At 41.9% G+C, this 19,280-nt stretch overlaps 1 protein-coding gene across 3 annotated transcripts; it reads right to left on the bottom strand.

The window, feature by feature from the left end:
• Window positions 1–647: 647 nt before the first annotated feature.
• Window positions 648–18,987, bottom strand: LOC121295477 (cdc42 effector protein 4-like). 3 transcript variants are annotated; one of them, XM_041220119.1, is made up of 3 exons: window positions 18,675–18,987; window positions 16,814–16,815; window positions 648–5,146 (listed from the first exon to the last, which is right to left on the bottom strand). In XM_041220119.1, exon 3 carries the CDS (start codon window positions 4,955–4,957, stop codon window positions 3,926–3,928), a length of 1,032 nt encoding a protein of 343 aa, XP_041076053.1. In that variant the 5' UTR covers window positions 4,958–5,146; window positions 16,814–16,815; window positions 18,675–18,987; the 3' UTR covers window positions 648–3,925. The 3 variants fall into 3 exon arrangements, with proteins under 3 accessions (XP_041076053.1, XP_041076054.1, XP_041076052.1); XM_041220120.1 differs by lacking the exon at window positions 16,814–16,815 and having other exon boundaries at window positions 18,715–18,987; XM_041220118.1 differs by lacking the exon at window positions 16,814–16,815.
• Between the last annotated feature and the right edge of the window lie 293 nt (window positions 18,988–19,280).

Consider the following 19,280-nt stretch of genomic DNA (forward strand, 5'->3'; position numbering starts at 1 on the left):
TACTCAGCCCTGAGATAAACCGATCAGCGTGTGCTCAGAATGGATCTCTCCCCCCTACGTTTCATTCAACTTTGTCCTTTTAACTCCAAAGTTTTATAGAAAGTGGATTCAACTGAACAGTGCCCCAAGGCAATTAAATGTTGTAGCAATGGTCTATTTAGGGGGCAGCCAGAATGGAGATGTCATTCTACTTTGGCATGGCCCATCCTTCCTCAATGGAAAGGGTGCAGTTGGATGTCCCTCCGGGGGGGAGAACATTGAATCCTGTGGCCTCAGGACAGAGGAGCAGCTCCTGAGTGAAATAGCAGCTACAAGGTGTGGTGCCCTACAGGGTTTGAAAGATCTCACATCGTCAAGAAGGTTGCAACCTCGTAATATCATTGAGGTCTGCAAAGAACACTGAAACAGACGTGAGCCTGTAAACTTGCTTTGCTGCTCAAGGGACTGTAGTCCGGTGGGATCATAACACAGGCAGTGGATCTTCAGTATTGCTGCAGGATAAAACGGGCTTCATGTGAAAATGAAAACATCTAAAGCAAGATCATTGCAAGTAAGCTGTTAGATAAGGTTTTTTTTTTTTTGGTTTTGAACTACTAATAAAAACACAACCAATATTCCCACTGAAAGACATGTACAAGACAGCAGAAGGCAGATTCCCAGTTATCTTTTATTGAAAAATATACTTGTTATTTTATATAGGAACAGAGGAGGTCAATATCGAGAAGGGCAGGAAGAGCGAAACATACATTCTTAAACCTTGTCCACTCGACACATTACAAAGAGAGCTACTCAAAAGTACACTAAGGCGGAACATTGTTATTAATTTCTTCACAAATATACTTCTTGATCATTATCTCCTTAGAGAGCTTTTTTTATCATCCATATTAACTCAATCATAAATTGTTATGGAAAACTATAAGAAACAAGGCTTTCGTCTCTTGACGCTGATGACGCTACATTTTGGTCAGCTCGATTTGGTTTCCTGTATTTTTATCTCAAACTCCCAATGTACTCAAGGATGCATGTCTGGTGCACTTTGCATCGCTTAAGACATATTTTTAAAAAAAAGGGGGAAGTCTGCTTCAAGTTGCCAATGTTGTGGTTTCAGTTAAAACGTCCAAACCACATCTACATTTTCTTTACTTCTCTCCACAAACCGTTCTGAACCAGACAGACAACCCATTCATAGTCAACAGTACCACCAGACTGATGCACAGAGTTAGTGATCGTTAGAGGTACTTTTTTCTATTTGTTTTGAAAGAAAAATAAAATCATGAGATTTGAATGGCTGTTCTTAATTAACCCTTTAATACTTGATTATTATTGAATTATTGCTTTTATCATTATCATCAGTCTGATGCCAATGGGGCACAAAAGGGCACACATATGTTTAAATCACTCCCCCTGAAGGATTTAGACATCATTTTAATTATTGTAATTTTATAATTGTGCCACTATGTTAAAAGTTGTCACCTGAAGGGATTGTAGCATGTTTTTCTGCTAGTGTTCATTGCATGTACTTCACAGGAAAACATGCACCAATCTTAGTTTAATGTTGTTTATAAATAACAAGCACAATTAGTTATTGATTCCTTTTCAAAAATAAATGGTCCATACTTTGTTAACAAGAACCTTTAATTGTCTCTGCTTTTCTTTCCCAAAAATATATAAACAGTACCCGGATTTGTCTTACACAGTATAGTTTTGTTCAAAACTTTTCAGCTTCAAGGAAAGGCAACTCTGCACATTAAGATAGAAGTACTTGTTTTTTGTGTGAAGCTGAAAGTGTCGTTTTCAGCCGAAATACAAAAAACAATAAACTGCATGTGCCACAGTTTTTTTTTTAACACGTATAAAAAGAAAAGCTAGTGTTTTAAAAGTTGGTCGTTGTTTTTGTTCTCCCCTACTTGGCAAATAAGTTTTGATTATAAAAAACAAAGAAGTCCATTCGGTCACATGTAAATCCGCTACTCCTCTGCACTGTGATTGGTCGACAGTCTGAAGGACAGAACCTTTCAGTTTAGTGTCTTTGGCCTTGTCCACAGGACGTGCTGGGTTCAAATCTCTGCTCTGCACCAATTCACTGCATGCCAACCCACTCCCCCAAAATCAACAAACTAGACATGATGTCTTCCACTCTCCACCCTGTTCAGCCTGTAGCTGGCCCATGTGTGGCAAGTCCTTGTGGTAAAGACTACATTTCCCAGAAGAAGCATTATCATCCTCCTCTACCACAGTCTCTCTTTCTTTTAGCAGTACAAGTTTGCATTCTACATTATTTGTCTAGAGGTCCTCTAAATTAAGGAAAAATACAATAATAATAATGGAAAACTTAATTATCCTTAAGCACAATCTCAGAAAGACACAAGAACAGATGAGCTACCGTAAAGCGTCTCTATACCAGCAGTTTTATTTTTTTTCTCAAAATGGTCCTTGGTTGCTGTAATCTCTCGAAACTGAAGGGACATATACAGCACCAGTTAAAGGATTAGCAAGTTCTTTTCCCCACTAGGTGTTATTCATTAGGAAGGAGGGAAGCTGGTTTTCATTACCACAGTTTATTAGAACCAATTCAATGAGGTTTTTAGCTGCAGGGATAGAATACGACTTCCATTGCAGAGCAGTTTGATCCACTCCTGACTTCATCGAGTTTAGAATGACACACCTGAGCTTGTTACCTATACACTGGGACTAATCTAGCTCATATTAAAAACTGGCATGGGTGAAACTGCTCTGCAACAGGAGTCGTATTTTCATCCCTGAGATGGATCATCTTTTAATGCAATTAAGAGCTAATGTGCATTAGAACAATAACATGCTAATTGACACTCTCTATATACATAAATATTGATCCACAAAATGCATCTCCTTCAAATCGTGCTTTTTTTTTCTTTTGTATGCTGAATTAACATGAGTGACATGACCATATCTGTGGCCTGGGTCCCAAAGGGGATATAATGTGTACCGTGTTAATAATTTTAATATTTTAATCTGGTATGTGCAATACCCTTCGCGGCAATTTGATTTCCATCACACTTTTCCCTCCAGCAAGAGCATTAATTGAACTTGACAGGATGCACAGAGCTGCTGTCCTGGCTGTGGGCTACTTCCATCGTTCCTTAAATCTGAGCAGACAAACCTAGTCTTTCAACAACAGGTTTTCACTGCAGAAAGTTGCATGAGTGACTGGACCATCTGTTTTGCACATTCTGAGCTGGGACACTGCTGTTCATCGTCATTCTGTTAATAAATGTATTTAGTTTTGGGTCCGACTTTCCCTACAGTGTGCATGTCCACTCAGGGAGCTGCTAATTTAAGCTTTGTAATTCTGTGTCATTAGTGTCATCCTTTAGGTTCCTAAATGGTATTTTTGAATTACCACAGATTATATTGCAGGGTACTGGGTACCGACTAGGCTGACCAGCGGATCTGTACTGGAATTACATGCAGCATTCTACGGAGTTTAACCACACAGCTCCTGCTTTCTGTACCCCGTTACCTGCAATCTTCATACAGATCACCTACCGCTGGTTTTCATAATGGAACCCCAGATTAGATTTCTATAATAAACTTGCTACTGCAAAGACCTAAAAGATCTAAAATGGAATTATTTTTGTTCCACTGCAGTTAACCTAGTTTCTTAGCAGTGGATTTAAATGACAACTTTTTAAATTAATTCAAAATACAGCAAAATATGTTCTCTCTTATATTAAAGAGTTTTCCCTTCCAGCGAAGGTTAAATAACAGCTTCCCAGAATCCTAGAGAATAACCAATCCAGGAGACAATATTGCTATACGTTTCTTTTCTTTGAAAGTCCAGCCCTAAATTCCCCAAAGGACTTTTCAGGAGTTTGACTACTTTTTTTTTTTTTTTTTTGTAAATTTGAATTAATTTATTTAATAAGCTACACTTTTTTTGTTTTGTTTATACTGTTATTTCGTCGTCGTCCTCATCCATAAATGATAAATCCTTGTCTTCCTCCCCCCGCGGGAAGCTGAACTTGGCACAGTCCGTCTCCCCCTGCGCTTGGAACTCCCCAGTGAGATGCTTCTCCTCCAGAGCGGCAGACCCGGAGCTGGACATAGAGCAGCTGTCCAGATGCTGGCGAGGGAGCCCCAGCCTGGCCTCCGGACTGAAGGGGGCAGTGTGGTTCTCGCTTTCTGAAACCAGGGCAGGTTTCGTTGGGAGCTGCTCCAGGGTGGCGGGAGCTGGTGACCCCCTCCCCTCGCTGCTCTTCCCTTCCTCGAACCCTAGATCATCCTCATCCCAGGCCTTATTATCCATGACGCTCAGGATATCGCCCAGCATGGATGGGCCCAGGTCGATGTGGAAGGACATGATGGATTCGGCGTGCTTCATCCCTCCTCCCACCCGGGGGAGCGACGCAGGGGGCAGATCTGTGAGCTCCCCGAAATCTCGCTCGTCTTGGATCTCCTGCTCGCACGGCTTGGAGGCTGCCGCACCATTGGCAGGCTTCTCATAGGACGACAGCTTCTTGAGAGGGCTGGAGGAGAGGCTTTTGCGAACACGGCTGGGGCTACCGCCCCCTTGCCCCGCCTCCTCATCATCTTTGAGATGCGGGAGGGACACTGCGGTCTTCACGAAGGCGGGGGAGACACTGGCCGGTGCCAGATCTGACTCCGGCTTGTCTACCCGAGTCACGGACGAGGATCTCTTGCTGTGTCTGAACGTACGGGACAGGAACCCCGGTTTGGAGCTGGGAGGGTGGGGCGTTTGCTGCGGCCACGGTGGCTGGTCCTCTGTTTGCTGCGGGGGCTCTCCGGAGCGGGTGCTGAGGAACGAGGTGTCCCCAAACTCATCCCCCCCTCGCCCCACGTGCATGGTGTGGCGGAAATCGCCCAGGGGAGCACTGATCATTCCCGCAGTCAGATCGGCCCGGGAACGACGCTTTGATGACTGGGAAGTGTTCGAAACCAGCTGCTTTAAGATTGGCATCTTGAAGCTTTCAGCGGATTTCAATATATTTCAATATATATATATTAGAGCTATTATAATAAGTGTACAAGAAAAACAAGTCAGTCAGTAACCAAAGACTAGCGTTGGTATGAGTATTTCCAGATATTTTTGCATCACATCCATCGCCGTCCTGTTAGTCGCTGAACACAGGCTGTTGGATTAGGCACTCTGCAAAACAAAGAAAAGGAGTATTAGGGTTCCAGTGAAGAAAAACAATGCATCCCCTTCATGTTTATGCCACTCAGAATACATGTAATGAACAGCGGCCAGTGTGTAATTTAGATATGTGTTACACTGAAAAATCTTCTGTTACAGTACAAGGGTAGCCCAGGAGAAAACAGAAAGAACATCTTCCTGAGAAATACTGCCCAAGTTTATAGTTGATGACTCACCCCCAACAGGAACTCTGATTACACTGCACAGCATTCCCAATCAGCCCCCGGGTCTAATCATCACCAAGCAAGACCCCTGCACAGTTAACAGTGCTACAGAATATACATAAAAACTTTTCCCTGCCTTGTGGGCAGCTTTATAAACATCCAATGCTGTTGCTCTCAGCAAGAGGAAAAAAGGGAAGTATGTATGGAAACAAGAAAGAGAGAAAGATGGAGAAAGGGTGGGGTCTCATGAGAACCGAAGTGAAGAACGCACAGGCTGTTCTGCGCTTTGTTTTCAGGAAGTTTCCAAGGCAGTTCACCCAAAACAGTTCATTTAATAAAAACTGACAAGCAGATAGGATAAGAGAAAGCAAAGGAGAGAGACCCCCCCCCTTGTACCACCGCTCAAGCTGTCTCCCATATCCTCTTGAAATCCCCTCTTGGCAGCATTCCAGATGATTACTGCATGTCCCGCTGTTCAGGATCTGAGCTTGAAAATGGGTCTCTTCGGCTACAGTGATTTATTGAGCCCCACCCCACTCCAGTCTTGGTCCCCGTTTATGAATTAGGCACTGGGTCCACCCAAAGGACTGGATCAGAGTTCAAAACACAGATCACCCCAGAGATTGAAACAAAAGCTATTTTTCCGTTCCTGAAACTGAAAGTCTATTTCATCTAATAAAAAAAAAACACACTCCAGTCTTGTAAAACCAGATAGCGAAAATGGATGGCAGTATTCCACATACAAGAATTTCAAAGAGCAAAGGAGAGTTGTGTAAAAACTGATTTTGACTAGAATACAATAGGAATGCTCTGTCAAGTGAGCATGGAGACATTAAACGGAACGTTCGTTTTGCTACCGTGTTGTCATGTTACTGTGCATATTTTTTTTTTCTGGTATGGTTTCCCATCACTAGCCACGGCCTATGGTCATCACTAATCACGCCCTGTGGTCGAGCAGTACATTTGAATTTTCTGACTGGTTTCCTCAGGGAGGAGTGCGGTACATCCCTCACCTGTCATTCAGTGGCCCCGCCTATCAGGATTAACATAGCGTCGTGTTTGAAGAGGAAACTCCCTTCAAGCGTACCCTGCTGTCACAGCAGAGTGAACAGACAGAAGGGCGGCTTCCACCCATTGTAAAGTGACTGATATGCATGGTCGTTTCTTAAAGACGGGCCTGCCTGTCTGTGGCTTTGCCTGCCTTTCCCTTGTTTCTGCTTGCGTCTGTGGCCCTCTCCATCTCTCTCAGTCCTTCTCTCTCTCCTTCTATAAAAGCCAAAACAACTGAAAACTGCAGACCTGCATGTAGGGTATTAACTGACCTCGAAACTGAAGACCTCTCTAACAGTACAGGAAAGACAATACCACTGAAAACAGTGGACTGCTTTTGTAGTATAGAAAAGGGAACATCACTCAGATCTGTAGACCAGTGAACTAACTATTATAAAAATTATTTATTCTCCAAACTTACTCAGTGCTGAGAAAATAGTTAAATGAAGGGCCTGGGGGTGGGAGGGGTAACGTGCTGTTTGCACTACAGCACTAACTAAAGTCCTGTTTTGAAAAACAGATGTTCTTTAAAACTAGACACAAACATCACCATTCAGGCAAGGTTCCGTCTAAAATTAGACTGCTCAGAGCATTCCAAGCTGTGGAATTTCTTGGAAGCAGACACATGCTGGCCAGGCGAGGTTTTTAACTCAGGAACCTTTAATGTGATCCGAGGTCATGTTGAATTAAGCTGGATGGAATATTGAGGGAGATTATCCTGCATCACAAAACATACACTGTACAGAGTGGCACTGTAACTTCAAAATACGCCATAGTTTAATCTGAAATCAATTGGACCAAGGGATTCTGGAGTGCTATTTAATAATAAAGAACTCGCCATTATTCACCGGTCAGAATTCTGCTGAAACTAAACTACCACTTCTACACTGGTTTATACTCTCAACTTAAATCCCCCCACCCCCACCCCCGAAAATGGAATGTTCAATCTGTCTAATCTCAAAACAAATAGTCTTGTGTTATTACCAAACCTCATTCGTCACATTTCTGGCATACAAGATTAGTTTCAGAACGCAGAAGAAATGCAGTTTCACAACAACAGTAGATGATAAGAGAACAGTCTGGGTGACTTGCATACAGTTCCTGGGCGCTAAACCCACCACGCTTCTCTCCCTCTGAACCACGACGCGCTGCTATGATGGCTCTGCTCCACTACTCTGTAGCACACTCCCCCCACCCCCCTCTCTCTCTACCTGCTTGGGTCTCCATAGTAACCCAGACCTGAACTATGGCATTGCTTTGCACAAACAACCTTTCCCTAGTGCCACAGGCTTTGGAAACACAGCAGAGCCCTCGCCTGTGACTATGAATGTACACGTTTTGAAAAGATAGATCCAAGCCTAGACAGACACACCAACACAAAACAAAAAGAAAACTAAGCAAACACTACCTGAGAAATGACAAATGGATTGCAAACCCTTAAGACTGGCTCTTTCATTCTTTCTTTCTCTTGTCCATGCCTCATTCAGGTTTCCAGCCTCAAGCTTTCATGCATGTAAATACTGCAGTTTACCACATCATTATGCCTGTAAACCACTCCCCCCTCCATCCCCTCTTATTTTGTGTAATCAATCGCTTGTCCTTTCAATCACACTGCTCTGCGACACCTGATCAGGCACCTTTCCAGGCACACCCACTGCACAGGAGCAAAGCAGCCGAGCTGGTTAGAAATGGGAAATGAATGGGCTGTAAGACATCAAGCATGAACAATGCTGAAAACTCATACAGCAACTGTTTAACACTCATTTGTATCAGTAATGATACAGGTTCCTTTTCAAGAGGGTCCCAGGGGATGGCAGGCATGGCTTTCTTTTTGACATGCACATTCTAAAATGAAAACTGCTGAAGTTCAAGATTGATTTGACAGGTTTCCCCAATAACTAGACCCCTTTAAAACAAGAAACGTTGGTCTAGAACCCAGGTTACTATCACACTGCAGCAATACATATGTGCCAACAATTCTCATTAAACTCAAGTTTTGCCTCATAACAAAATAATGCACCATTAATGATCACCTTATCACATACAAAGACAGTGTGTGATTTTCATAACTTTGGGTGCGCTAAAGCTCTGATCCTTATTTAAATTGATTTGCAATAGGGGATGCCCAGCTTCAACTTGAAAACCAACGTAAGGAAATGTACGAATTGGCCAGAGCCAGTTTGTCCATGAAATCAGAGCTACCCCAAAGCACGAAATTTAACAACAAATAAAACACTGTCCTTTGTCTGTCTGCTGTACTGTACAGCTCACATTTCTGTCTAGTATTTTTACGGTCTTCCTATGGCCTTAAGTGACTTTTTAAGAGACTGCCATCATTTATTATATAGCTTTCAACCGAATGCAGGAAACAATCCCAGACTCAGCACAGCCAGGGTATACAGAGCTGCTGTGTCAGCTACAGGCACAAATCAAGTTCTGGGAAAGCCGAGCCCTGTACCGTGTGTCCTCAGACAGGCTTCTTAATGCAGACACTGATAACAGCATCCTGATCGCTCACAGCAAACCATTATTAATAATCTACACAGCCCTAACTGGAGGGCCAACAAGCAGTTTTAATAAACTACTGTACATACACTAGATTGCTGTTAACACCACTTTGCATGTGCCTGCCACTCCCCCATGCACAAGGAACATGCTGCTGTGTTGTGTTTTACTTCTTAAATAATTCCATTAGCTACAGGTCCAGTGTAACCTTACTGTACAAGTCTGGCTGTTGTAAGGCAGCTGGTTTCTATAAAAATATCAGTTGCGCCCAAACTGGTTAAAGCCAAAAGTTTTATAATGGAAGACTTAAAACAAGCATAAGACTAGAATTAAACACCTTAAGGGTCACCACAGAAGCCTTGTTTCTCCCCCAGCTGTATAATTAGGATAAAGACAATGCAAGCAAGGCAGTAATGGCATTTCTAAATAGGAACTTTACTGTACTAGCAGATCTAGCAGTAACTCGTAACTCGCAATTCAGCAATTTTCTAAATACACCGGAACAGAGAGACGAAAACAACGACTCGCCTTTGTTTTGCTTTCACTTGCCCACAAACGCCAAGCTGAATGTGACCCGCCAGCTGCTTTCAATCAGGCTGGCATGGAACCCTCCGTTTTCTTTTAGAACTAGGTACTGTATTCCAATTCCTACCAAGCTAAAAACCCCGGGAAGCAGCGTGGAGACGCAGCACGATACAGCACGCGGCTTACTGTTCAGTTTTAATGGTTTCAATGTAGAGACACTCTATATTACTCTGTTCAGCAGCTCTTGGTTTGCGCTGAACCTCAGACACCAGGAAATAAGACTGCTCTGCTCACAGAAGCCTTTTTACTCACGGTTATGCAAATTAGATCATGCCCATGCTGTTGATTACCTGGGAGAAGGAGACGTCTGTCTGCATGCTAATGTTCTGAGACTGCATGCCACTAACAAAACAGGTGCTTAAGTGTCTTGATTAAAGGTAACTTAAAACGGGTCTTGTGAAACACATTATATTATGCTAATCCTATCTTCAAAACTAATCAAAGATAAAGACTGTCCAAAGTCACATACTGACCAAAAACATGTTTATTGATCAAAGTAGTAAAACTACCCTTCAAGGTGTCAGCCACTGGTAGTTTATGTGAAACGTCAATGTTAAACCCGAGGCGTTCATAATTCTACATTGTAAAACTAGTTTAAGAATACATTAAGTTATATACTCTACATTCACGTTTCATTACAGTGATATTTAACAAGTGGTAGTGCTATGAATACATGGAGTACCGTTTTGTTTATTTAATAGTTAACTAATAATTGGAGTTATTATGGGTGCATTCAATATTTTACACTATAAAAAAATGTAGCCTTTGTAACTAAGCTAATCCCTTCACTTGTTCTGCTTTGCATCAAAGCACATTGTTCACTAACACAGTATAGTAAGGTCTTCTGTGGGACAAGCAGTCTGTCAAGTCAGACTGATTGCCCTTGCTCCAGGTTATCTTCCCAGTATGAAAACAATTTATGATGTAAAGTTGACGAAAAGCACATAAATCCCTCAACAGATTTTTGAGATTCCATCGCAAGATGTTACCACAGTAACTGGGTAAGCAAAAAACAGGTCCACTCATGTTTTGAACATTGGTCCCCAACACACCCTTCCATTCACTCAGTCATGGGACTTCCTGAACACCTAGTTCATTTGAATGCTTCCTATTAAAAAAAAAAAAAAAATCTCACAAAGCTGGTTTTTGTATAGCACGAAGACGAGTCACAATTGCTAGTTTCTGTGTCAGAGTAAAATCTGCAAAAAAAAAAAAAAAAAAAAAAGATAGAGATATCAAAACCTGACCTGGTAGTAAACAGTTCGGGGATTATAAAATAAGATATATTTCAGGGTTTATTACCCAACAGTTAAGGACAGGTTCCTGGACTTTGTACAGCAGAGTTCCACACTTGCCATCATAAAGCAAGTCTTTTTACAGTGACTTCATTTGACAATGGAGAGTGGCGTTTGTTTTAAGAAACACACACACACACAAGTGCATTTAACTAAAGCTATAAAAACAAAGAAAGCACACTTTATGTAAATAGTTTGAGACAGACAGGGAGGCAGGCGATGCAGTGGAGCTGAAATGACATTCCGGCAGCGTTGTGCTCCTGGAATATGGAACTCATTACCTAAGCTGCTTGGAATGCAACCGAACCTTTTAAAATAACCAGACAGAGGGCATGTTGTACCCATTGAAAATGAATCACTGCTACTGTTTGGAAATATACATAGAATTGTGTAGAAGGTTCTGTAAGATACAGGACAGAGCGGGAGGAGCTGAAATCAGCATGGTTTTATACACAGCACCCTTTACTAGATGTACTATAATGAACATTACAGCTAATCTTATGTGATGTAACATCCATTGGATATAAATGACCATATAACACATTTTTAATTTCAGCAGGCTGGAGCAATCAAGGGAAGTAATGTTAAAACTGTACAATGCATTTGCAAGACCTCATCTTGAATATTGTGTTCAGTTCTAGTCACCTCGCTACAAAAACGATATTGCTGCTCTAGAAAGAGTACAAAGAAGAGCAACCAGAATTATTCCAGGTTTAAAAGGCATGTCATATACAGAGAGGGTAAAATAATTGAATCTATTGTCTTGAACAAAGAAGACTACGCGGCAACCTAATTCAAGCATTCAAAATTCTAAAAGGTATTGGCAATGTCGACCCAAGGGACTTTTTCGACCTGAAAAAAGAAACAAGGACCAGGGGTCACAAATGGAGATTAGACAAAGGGGCATTCAGAACAGAAAATAGGGGGCACTTTACAGAGAATTGTGAGGGTCTGGAACCAACTCCCCATTAATGTTTTTGAAGCTGACACCCTGGGATCCTTCAAGAAGCTGCTTGATGAGATTCTGGGATCAATAAGCGACTAACAACCAAACGAGCAAGATGGGCTGAATGGCCTCCTCTCGTTTGTAAATTTTCTTATGTTCTTATATCAATATCTACTCATATTGACTGAGGCAATGAATTAACTATGTACTGCATGCAGGCTTTTGAAAAGGGCAAGACCCTTACATTTACATTTCATTTCATGTACAGTAGTTCTTGTATATCCTTCAGCTACGTTCAGTTGACAAAAAAAAAAAAAAGTTAACAGAATGTAGTTCTTTACCGTAGCCCTGGAAACAATGCCAACAGCATTAGAGACACCACTGTAATGCACGCTGTCTGAAACAATTATGTTGTGTTGAATATTCTTCACCGAAATCCATGACCAGAAAATTCACCAAACCAGCATCTGACTGCTGCTAGAACCGCAGTACGGCTGAGTGCCAAGCACTAGTATGATAACAGTACTGCAGACAGCAGATTCGGTTCAGCAAACACAGCACTTTTCAAAAAGAGCCCAGCACACGCATTCGCACACAAGGTCAACCAGCGAGTGCATGGGAAAGGCAGGGAGGACTGTGGGATTGTGGAGGAGAGAACAGGGAAATGGAGTACTGACCTTTGAATTAGGATGCGCTGGGAGGGAGAGAGGCAATATTTCCCTGATGTCCCTGGCTTTACTATGGAAATAAGTAAATATGGTACTATCCTTTAGTACCATATCACATCCTCCCCCCTCCTACAGAAACACAGTGTGGCTCTTCTGAAACATATAGTACACCTGTGCTCCTGTAACACACCAAACTGTGGGTCCTCACTGCTATAGCCAGCGGGTGAGCAACTTTCCTTTTATAAAACATTACCACAATATTTTTGCGGTTTTACCATGCTTTACAAACTAACTGAATAAACTGCAGGGTAATGATATAAAGTAGCAGGATTATTTTATTTATAATGTAACTCGCACCCTAACGGAAGTCTGATCACACCTGTTCTATTATTTTTAAAATTCTCACTCCCATACCACAAGGTTCTTCCTGTCTGTTGTAACCCTGACAAGCGACTCTAAATGCTTCACATGAAACGGGAGTTCTGAAGTGTAACTGTGGGACAGTGCCCGGGTCCTTCTGCGCCGAATCCTCCACTCCCAGATCATGAGACTGTCGAGAGCCTTGTTCAAATTACAGAACAAGCCTTTCAGTCGCTATACAGACTCGACACGCTGAGGTTATATTTTACAGCCGTGTGGGAGAATATATAAAAGATTCCAAGAAAACATTCCCTCCCAGAAAAAAAAAAAACACCCTTCCCTTTACAAAGGAATGGTACAAAAAAAAAAGCAGTTTTATTGTTTTGTTTTTCTTCTTCATTCAAGTGCTCAGCGCTACATAACAGATTGAATAACGGCAGTGAAAAAAAACAGATGCCCCCATCATATGCAATGGAAACACAGAGACAGATTTTGCCCCCCCCTCCGCCCGCCTCCGCCCCCGCCCCAATACCTTATTCCATCTGAGTTCCGTCAGAACAGTCAAGTCATACAAATACAAGAACTGTGTCCTCTTTAAAGACTACAGTAGCAAAAAGCCTAATGCAAAGATTTCAATAAAAAAAAAAAAAACTAAGCAAAGGGCACATCGACTTGGTTCTTCATGATAGAGGCCTAGTTAACACACTTTCAGAGCACTGCACACAGAGGATTGGTTAACATAGGTGCTTGTCAAGGCCTATGTATGTATACAGGCTGAAATAAAGGAATATAGAGATCTTTACAATCTGAACATGCTTAATGTTGCGTCATGGGGAGGTCAGATAACAGATCTTGTGTACGTGGTTCACCATCCTGTTAGCACACTGCTACAGGACCTCCTGTTTCCAACCATGCAGAATGAAAACTGTTATGAAGAGAACAATAGGGATTGCTGATCTGGGACTACTTCAGTGCTGCCTTAAGTGGATCCAATTAATGTGAAACTGCTATTGATTGCTAAGCAGCCAACACATTACTCATTGCTCTTGGCAATAGCCAGGAAGCTCTGACAAGTTTCCCGAGTTAAGGGTTATTCTTTGTCACCGGGTGATTACTGGAAAGCTAGAGGTAGAAAAACTGGTGCACGCCCCGCTGCCAGGTTTTAGAAAGAGAAGGGACTTGGTAGCTCATGTCAAGCTCTGCTAACTTCCCCCCAGAAAGGTAGCTAGTTTTCATCATGGGTTTAATAATGATTATCTTAATTTATTCTTAACATCAAAATGACCTTTTGAAGATGTGAAGATTACTCATGTCAGGCACCAACATTTTTGACGTTTCCTGCACTTGATCTGTTTTCCAATGAACAATTAAAAAAAAAAGTGTATCAAACAAACAGACTACAGGTCCACAAAAAGCATTTTTATAACGACCCTTGAACTGAATCCGTAATTGACTGTATAAAAAGGTGGAGTACTTCTCATGGTATTGAGGGTAATAAACATGTCTTTAAAATGAGAAACAAACCAGTGCTTGTGAACATTGCATCACTGATCAGAAGACCTGATCAAAATCAAATGCACCAAAACAGCACTGTAGTCACGACTTTTTGGCACATCTTCCATCGTTCTATAGAAGGAAAGCTCACTGTGCATCAATTCAAGTACGTTTCTCTTGTTCATGCTGCTACGTGTGGACAGTACTGATCGTTCAACTTGTTTTTGCCCATGTAATGAAATGAATAGCCTTACTGTAGCCGTCTGCAGGGTGACACAGAGAAAGAGGTCATCCTTAGTGTTTGTAAGGTTAAAGGTAATCTAGCATCGAGATTCCTGCTCTCTTAAAATATAAACACCCCACCAGAACTGACATGTGAATCCTGCAACAAATGTACCAGCATTCACTCAGTCTTACAATCTAGCAGCTACAAACATTCCACAAAAACAAATGCTTTATGCAGGAGTTTCCAGGATCTCTGTGTATGCAAACAATGTTAATAAATATCTGTATTGCAATACCTTGGGTAAAAAAAACAAAACAACAACAAAAAAAACATAATAGCCATAGCTAAAGTACAGCTTATTGTGGCTAATCACAGCAATGCCTAAGCAACTATCCCTTTGAAAGCACATGCCTGCTTCCTGATAATTCGTTTGGTTTGTCTAAACTACAGAAGAATGCAGTACAAAAGACCGTCTGTCTGACTTGGCATGAAGCCAGCATGAGCCTGGGTAACCTCAATGCTTGGTTCATAGTGCTGAACCCAAATCAAAGTCTTACTGCTGGAGAAGAAAACGCTGCGATGAGATGTTCAGATACCCGAGACAGGCAATGGTACCCAGCACAGCTTTCCAACACACGGGCCAGGAATTACGTCTTACTGGAGCAGAGGCCAATCCTCAAAGCATCCTTGGCATCAGCAGGCAGCCCCGGTTTGCCCAGCAGTCGCAGACAAGTTCTATTCATGATTGTGACAGCGGACTGCAGCTCTGGTTGGAAGGGAATGCAGCAATTTAAACTGTCACAGTACCAGAGAAATGAGGTTAAGAGATATAGTAACAAAGGTGTAGTTTGGCACATTTAAAGTAATGATCATGATGTCGTCTCATTCAAAATGTATGTGCTAAACTGCCTACTGTCACTGTTCTGGCAAATCTCACAAGCTTTGCAAGCCAAATAAGAGAGCCATATTCTGCTTGCAGCTGCTATACATTACCATCATGGATTGTAATCTCGTCACATCTCAGCAGGGTCAGGCTGTTCAGTTTCATGGATGGGAGATTGCCATGGAACAGCTGTGCTAAAGGAAGGGGTATGAATGCAGCTCTGAGAGTCCCCAGAGCCACTGATGCCCCAGGGAACTCCTCCAAGACAAAAACAGCATTAAACCAGTTGTATGGGTTACTCCATTCATGCAGAGACCCCTTATAGAGTACTGTTTGTAAATTAGTGCATTAACTCCATTAGCTTTAGAAGCCTCTCATCCACTATTCAGCACTAACACGACTCATATGTCACTGCAGGGATGCCCTTAAATTGTTGGCTTGCTGTAACCCCAATCCAGGTTGAAGAGGTTTTTTTTTTTTTTTTTTTTTTAACAGTTGCTAAAAAAGTACATTGTTTAATCCTTTATTGACATGTTCTAGTATGAAAACACTCCCACTAAAGAAAAGTAGTCTACAATAAACGAATGAAACTAACAGCACTAGTGCTTAAAATGGAAAAAAAAAAAAAAACCTGCCGGTACTCATAGGCTCCCTGTCCAGCTCTCTTTCTCTGTCTGTCTCCCTGACCAGCTCTCTCTCTGGCATCCTGTCCAGCTGTCTTTCCCTCTCTCCCTGTCCAGCACATCTCGTTTAATCACGACTTGACCTGGAACACTCAAAATAAATTCCCCCGCTCTGTTTTGCAATGCACCCTGGGAGTTGCAGTCTATGCTCGGCTGGGACGTAAATATTGCAGCAGCTGCTGAGATAACAAAGTAAAAACTAGCAAGTCACATAATTGTAGCTGGCAGTATGGAAAAGAAAACTGGCAGATAGTCAGTGATAAGTGCCAAAGTGCTGCTCAAATGTTTTAAATTCAGAAGTGGCGGGACTCAAATATTTGAAATTGAGGAGTGGCGGTACTCCGTACCAGTAAGTACCGTCCCATTTCATGCACTGATTAGCACCTACGGTTTAAAGGTGAAACCTGTAATTAAACTAAGATGCTATTAGCAATGAATTGGATAATCTCTTCAAATTGAATGGCGTGATTCCAGCAAACATCAAAGTACAGAGACAGGATTAGCGAAGGTTAACCAGGGCCTTTCCTGCAGCGGCAGACAGCTTTCAAACGACCGCAGTTTAATCCCCTTACCAATTAACACAGTGGCAATTGCCAAGATCGGCAGCTGGCATTTAAGTGATACCATTGAGGCTATGCATCTAGTATTGACCAAGGAAAGTGCCTAACCTAGCCAAACTAAAAGCTCCTGAAAGTCGTAACATGTTTCTGTTTTTGGGATACCCAGACGCACAGCTGTTGTTCACACAGCTGGTTACAACGTCTCACCTGAAAGACACAGCACAAGAAGGTTAAGTACACTTGCTCAGGGTCACACAATGTTGGGATTTGAACTGGGGATCTCCTGTTTACAAGCCTGTTTCTTTAACCACTGGAGCACACAGCCTATGACAGTAGGAGGGGATAGTGAGAGTTGCCAAGCCTGCAGTAAGGCCTACAGTAACCCTGAATTCACCACACCGCAATAAAACTCAATAGGGGGAGGGACCAAAGGATGGGCTCCAGGGATTCTGGGGGGCTGAGGCTCAAAAATATCTCCCAAATGACATCAGCCCTGTTAATTTAAAATCCCCCCCACTAACAGTTTACAGTAACCCACCAAAAATGAGTAATTGTAAGGAAATAGATTGGGTGGGTGGGGTCCTCATTCAGGATACCTCATGCACTGAACCAAGAAAGTTCAGAAAGCTTGGCATACTGACAGTATTGTTTCCCATATTATTTCCCCAGTTCAAAAGCAGTACTAATCGCTAAAAAGCAATAATCTGCCAGGCGTTTCGCGACCTTGATAGTGTGTAATTGTTAAAATGGATATTCGTCACAAACGGTTTCTATCGCATTACAAATAATAGTGAGGCCATCAGAATGGATTGCGCTTGTATGAGACAACCTCCCGGAGCCGCTCTCTCCAGACCTGACCACGCATCGTTTCCTTAGCTCGATCAGATGTGCGGTCATGGGATGTCGACTGTGGCGCTCAATTTGCTAGAACTAAAAATTCAGGTTTAATAAATGGTCTCCACATAAGACGATATCTCACAAGGTAGGCAACTCATCATGATAATCTCGGATACATAAAATAACCAATTGTGATTAATAGAAGGGCAGCACTTCGTACTTTATTTGAGGCATGGAATATTTAAAACACTGAACATAAATTCGATTATTTTCTCCGCAGTACCACTGTACTGTACTGGTGTTTATATAAATCAGTTAGGTTCACAATGTGCTTATTTTTAAATTGTATGGTTTATCGCTACATTTACGAGACCATCTGCTGAGGTCTTGTGCAATTCAGCCGGGCAGCACCAAACAAGGTTACCCTTATCAATGCAGATATGGAAGGCATTAGCAAAGGGAAGGTATTCACACAATCCACCCACAACCAAGTTTGTTTTGGCTTAAAACATCAAGCCAGTACGTACAGTCGGGAACTTTCCTTACGTCAATACTTAGCGTATTCACAGCCACCAAAGCGCTTTGTTGGTGGCCGTCCTTTGTTATGGACCAAAATACAAGCAACGTAAATCGGCTGCAGTTATCTGACATCGTAATGGTACAGCAAATGCATGATAACTACATACAAAAAAAAAGACCAGGAGACTGTAGCCCACAGCAGAAGCGACGTTTATTTCAGAAAACAAGCAGCCTTTTGTAACCTGTAAAGCGTAAAGGAATTATGATAACTGATGGTCCATAGTCCAGGCACACCCTGTGCAAAGTACAGCTGCAGTCAGTCCGTATCGTCGAGTAGCCCCTACACTACACTGCACCGTCTAGCAATGCCGCTTGCAGCCAAGTACAATACCATGTATTTCCTAAATATACTAAAAATAAAACTAAAATATTAGTAAACAGAACCCCGACCTTCCTAACACCCCTCCTGCATCAATTTATTTTACAAAGTTAGATTTTAAATAAATAAAATTTTTAAATAAATCAATTTTAAAAAAAACTGGATGAACTTCCATCTGTTTAAATAAACAGATGGAATAAAAAATAAAAATTCTAAACATTGGCTCACGGGTATCATTGTTATCAAATTGTAACAGTTGCTGTATAACAACTCATAAACACAATGTTTGTTAATATTGTTGCAGTAAAGCTGTAGTTTTAACTCACGTAGTTCAAAGCGCTCAGCGAATGAAGTGTTTCCCCGTACCTTAAGCCGTGTTCTTACACTCCCGTGCTCCAAAAAAACACCTAGTTTAAGTTCACAGCTTTGTACATCCCGAGTCCATTTCTTTATTGTGCTGGTGTTTATACGGTACACAGCAGGTTCAACGCGAACAGGAATGTGGGGGTTTTCAGACAGCGTTGTTTTCTTTTTTCGGAATAAACCGAACTAGTTTCCAAGTGCTTTTCCGTGCACGGATCTTTGTTTGCTGTATGATGACAGCGCGCTCCCTTCACTCTGCTGCTCGCTCGCTCAAACTAGCCTCTCTCTTTCTCCACAGTAAAGTTACCACCCCTTGCAATTATTTAAAGAGACAAAACCAATTTACCCCCATTCGGCTGTATTTACAAACCTCATGTCTGATGCAAATCTCACCTCGTCTCTAGTGTCTCACTTATCTGCCTCATCAGATGGATGGAAACACAGATGTGTCTTATCTGATCTTGGCGAGAGCCGAGTCCAATACCAGCAAGACCTTTTAGCACCTACCGACATGTAATGGAAATCATAAATGCTAAATCATTCATTTGTTGTATTTATTAGGTAACGTT

Source organism: Polyodon spathula, chromosome 20 (genome assembly GCF_017654505.1).
Source record: "Polyodon spathula isolate WHYD16114869_AA chromosome 20, ASM1765450v1, whole genome shotgun sequence".
NCBI lineage: Eukaryota > Metazoa > Chordata > Actinopteri > Acipenseriformes > Polyodontidae > Polyodon > Polyodon spathula.